The sequence below is a fragment of the Papilio polytes genome, unplaced genomic scaffold (assembly GCF_000836215.1).
Source record: "Papilio polytes unplaced genomic scaffold, Ppol_1.0 DF820889.1, whole genome shotgun sequence".
Taxonomy (NCBI): Eukaryota; Metazoa; Arthropoda; class Insecta; order Lepidoptera; family Papilionidae; genus Papilio; species Papilio polytes.
Genome location: NW_013528315.1, coordinates 602,684 through 606,334, shown reverse-complemented (window position 1 = coordinate 606,334; position 3,651 = coordinate 602,684). Strand labels below are relative to the sequence as shown.

The 3,651-nt window shown below is 31.9% G+C and overlaps 1 protein-coding gene across 1 annotated transcript in view; it reads left to right on the top strand.

Annotated features, from left to right (window-relative positions):
* The first annotated feature begins 1,146 nt into the window (after nucleotides 1–1,146).
* LOC106110072 overlaps nucleotides 1,147–3,651 on the top strand; it is a 5,597-nt gene continuing 3,092 nt past the window's right edge. The window contains exons 1-4 of the mRNA XM_013291758.1: nucleotides 1,147–1,411; nucleotides 1,601–1,762; nucleotides 2,273–2,453; nucleotides 2,651–2,902. Of these exons, the coding sequence (XP_013147212.1) occupies nucleotides 1,244–1,411; nucleotides 1,601–1,762; nucleotides 2,273–2,453; nucleotides 2,651–2,902 (763 nt within the window). The 5' untranslated portion in view covers nucleotides 1,147–1,243. The remainder of the gene's footprint in view (nucleotides 1,412–1,600; nucleotides 1,763–2,272; nucleotides 2,454–2,650; nucleotides 2,903–3,651) is intronic.

Below are 3,651 nucleotides of genomic sequence, written 5' to 3'. Positions count from 1 at the left end.
AAAAAAAAAAAAAAATAAAAAAAAAAAAAAACATACAGACGAATTGAGTACCTCCTTCTTTTGGGAAGTCGGTCAAAAACATTTTTATTCTACATCGTTAAAATTAGAAGTCACCCCACAAAGAAAATAAAATTTATTGAAATCGTCAACATGTTTATATAAGCAACATGGGTTGTCTGCTCGCCCACATGTTGTTCCAAATAAAATCGCAAAGGTATTATTGAGAGCTTTCTCTCCTTAATAAACCCTATTTTGAGGTCGATAGCATCGTAAGCATCACGTTTTCATTCACGATATTCTATTCATAGAGGTTCAGCAAACTTCCAATTTAATAAATCGAGATGAATTGTTCTATTTTCATAGATTTTAAAGATGTTTGTTAGCAGTACATAGTTAAGTATTAACTTAACTATAATATTCTTTCCGACTTTCCCATACGAAGTATGAAATGTTTAATATTTCTATAATGTATGCAAGGTTGATATGACTAATAATTTTGGAATAAAAGAAAAAGTGACATAGCCGCTTTTTATCTCAAAATTAACTCTAGTTTTTATAGAATCAATAGGCTACAATTTAATGCGGAAAGTAACCAAATTCGCGAAGGGGAAATACAAACGAGGCAAGTTTTATTGTCATATACATTTTATAGATGATTAATATTACCAATAATAGTATGACATTCAGAGGGGTGCGTTTAATTTAATAAAGTTTTTTAATAAAAATTATAGCGATTTTTTGATATCAATTCATCAAATTTGATGTATTTCTCATTTGCATGTTGTATGCGAAAACATATTTACAAGTAACTGTTTAACAAGCAAGCAACTCTATGTATAACTGTATGAATCTAAATCCATTGTTCTTATCATTTTTTAAAGTAACTCTTAAGTCATCGATTACTACGAAACTTTGGTTTCAGTACTATATTATGAAGACCCCGATTTAATTGGCATCGCAATGCATTCGGATTCAGCTTGCTTTTTTCGCGTTTTTTTAGTATATAAAAGCGCCACGTAATTACCGAGAGAAGGTGGGTTAAAGGTAGACTAAAATAGCATATTGCGTTGGTATTACGGCAACAGAAAAGGTTTTCATTGGTTAAAAAATTTGAAACATTTGGCCGATCACAAATTCGAATTTGAAATGACATATCTTGACAATAAAATCCCAATGTCATCGTAAATAATCGTTAAAGAAAAATCGTAAAAGAGTTATTTGCAGTTAATTTAATTTAGTAATCATGTCAATTAGACAGGTAATGAAAGGTATACCATCAACAAATCTACCAGTAAAGGGCATTTTAGAAAATGACTGGGAAGTTTTAACGCCGCATCAAGATGAATGTATTAAACGACTAGGAATGACAATTCAGTTGGAACAAGAAGCGTATTTAACAATGCATCCCGAGGTATGACCACTTTGTGAGCATTTGTGTCTGGAAGTGAAAGCCGTTAAGCTTAATTAAATTGCATCCAATCGGACGAGTCTGAATGGCACTTAATATTTGCAGCAGTAGACAACGTTCCATTCATTTCAATAGTCTTATCCATAGTCTCAAAGATATAGATATATTTCAAATTGATTTAATGTTTTTAAGATTAAATCCATGATGTCTTCTTTTGTCACTAAAATGATTCATTTGGGTAAGAGAAAGGAAATGTTAAAAGAAGCTGCCGAGTATTTCACAAGGCCAGCTGAAGTCATTGATAAAGAAATAAGAGATTCGCTCGGAGTATCCTCCGATGCACCATACTTGCAGGTATATTCACAATTATATGTTTACAAATGATGAACGAATAACGACTGCGACTTAAGGTCCTTCAAAGAGCGGGACCTTCTCAAAGTTTGCCATCGCATCTGCAGTTCCTGTGATATTGCTGATGTGTATAGGCGACGATGAATACGACTGTGTACCCGTTGTTTGCCCCCTACTCTTATAAAAAAGATAAACAAGCGTTCATATTATTATTAACCTTAACATCATTATTATATTAGATTACAAATGTATTGATACCATAGAGAGCACCAATTCATATCAGATAAGAAATTCAAAGGAACAAGAATGTGCGGTGAAGTCAATAAACCCGCACTGGACAAGCGTTAGTTGACTAAGGCCTTGTCACCCCTAGAGTAGGTGTGGACTACGGACCCCACAGTGAAAGCGTATAATGAGCTAATCATAATGATAAACATAATTGTATTATTGCTTAGCTATTTAAAGTAGTAAAATCTATGATTATTAAAATTTTGGTTAATAACATTTGAACAGAACGATAAAACCGTGTTTCAATATGATGACGAAGATTTGATACCAGATTTACAAAAAATATATACTAAATTTAATCCACGACAATATATCGAAACTCCTGAAGAAAGTATCGGTCATATAAACACGGAATCCTCATCGTTTATATCAATTGTTACTTCGACTACCACCGTTCCTACACCAGGTATATAAAATATGAATATAAAGTAAAAAAAATATGAACTCAGCCATCCCTTTTTTATTTCTGAGCTCATCTCTTCTCCCGTAAATATACTGACAACACAGTCATGTGAAACACTCTTGTCTTCTCCAATCTCTTAATCTCTGGATTAAATAGTCGTAGTATCTTTATAAATATAGTAACTTTCTACGATTTACTAGAACCTGTCCCAACACCGGAACCTACATTATCGGAGACTATGTTCGCACTTGTTTCGAATACGGTTGATAAAGCTGTATACCAACATGTTAATGATGATATACTCCGCTACGATACCGCTTACGTAGAACTTACAAAGGCTGTTGAGGAAGCCATGGAAATACCAGTTATAGAAGTTCGACAAGACATAGCTGAATTATTTTTCAATGCGTTCAATATGTTCGAGTACGATATTATGGCAAAGGAAAAACTTGGTAAGTGACTTTAGATGATCTGAAATACGTTCGCAATTTTGTAATCTAGTTATTTTTAACTTTGTTTTAATTAATTTTTATTTTCAAAGCGTGTTTATAGGTTGATAGTGTGCAAAGATTTCATAGCAGTAAAAAAAAATAAAAATCGCAAATTCCTTTCTTCATTGCATACTTAGAGCCTGTCCTACAATTCTTGATAATTGCTAGATAACAATTCAACGTATAAAATATGTGATGGGAAGTCTCGGATTTTTATACTCTATCTGACAATGTCGTCACTTTTAAGCTATCTGTACCTCTATCAGTCAGTGGTGGGACAGGCCGTTAATATTTAATTTTCAGTAAGGAATATTTTATGAATCGATTGATTTAGATTAAAAATTGTATTTTTAAGTATTTAAAGATTTTTTTTAATTAACTATATCAATCAATATATTGTAATAGTTAGATTTAGTTGTGATCTTGCGCGTAATAATAAAAAAATTTTACCTTAGAAGTTACATAATATTTCAACGTACTGTACAGTTGCTTTGTTGTTAGTATTCTAAATATAAACTGTTAATACCTCTGGGAGCGACGAAGTTATGAGAAATGAAAATAAAAAGCGACGAGAATAATAATATGCATGTATGTGATATTGCGTCATGTAACTCTATTAATATAAATATGAGCATTGTCTTCATAGAAAATGTTTAGTAATCAGTATAAGGAGCAATTTATATTTAACTTATACAGCCTTACAAATAAAC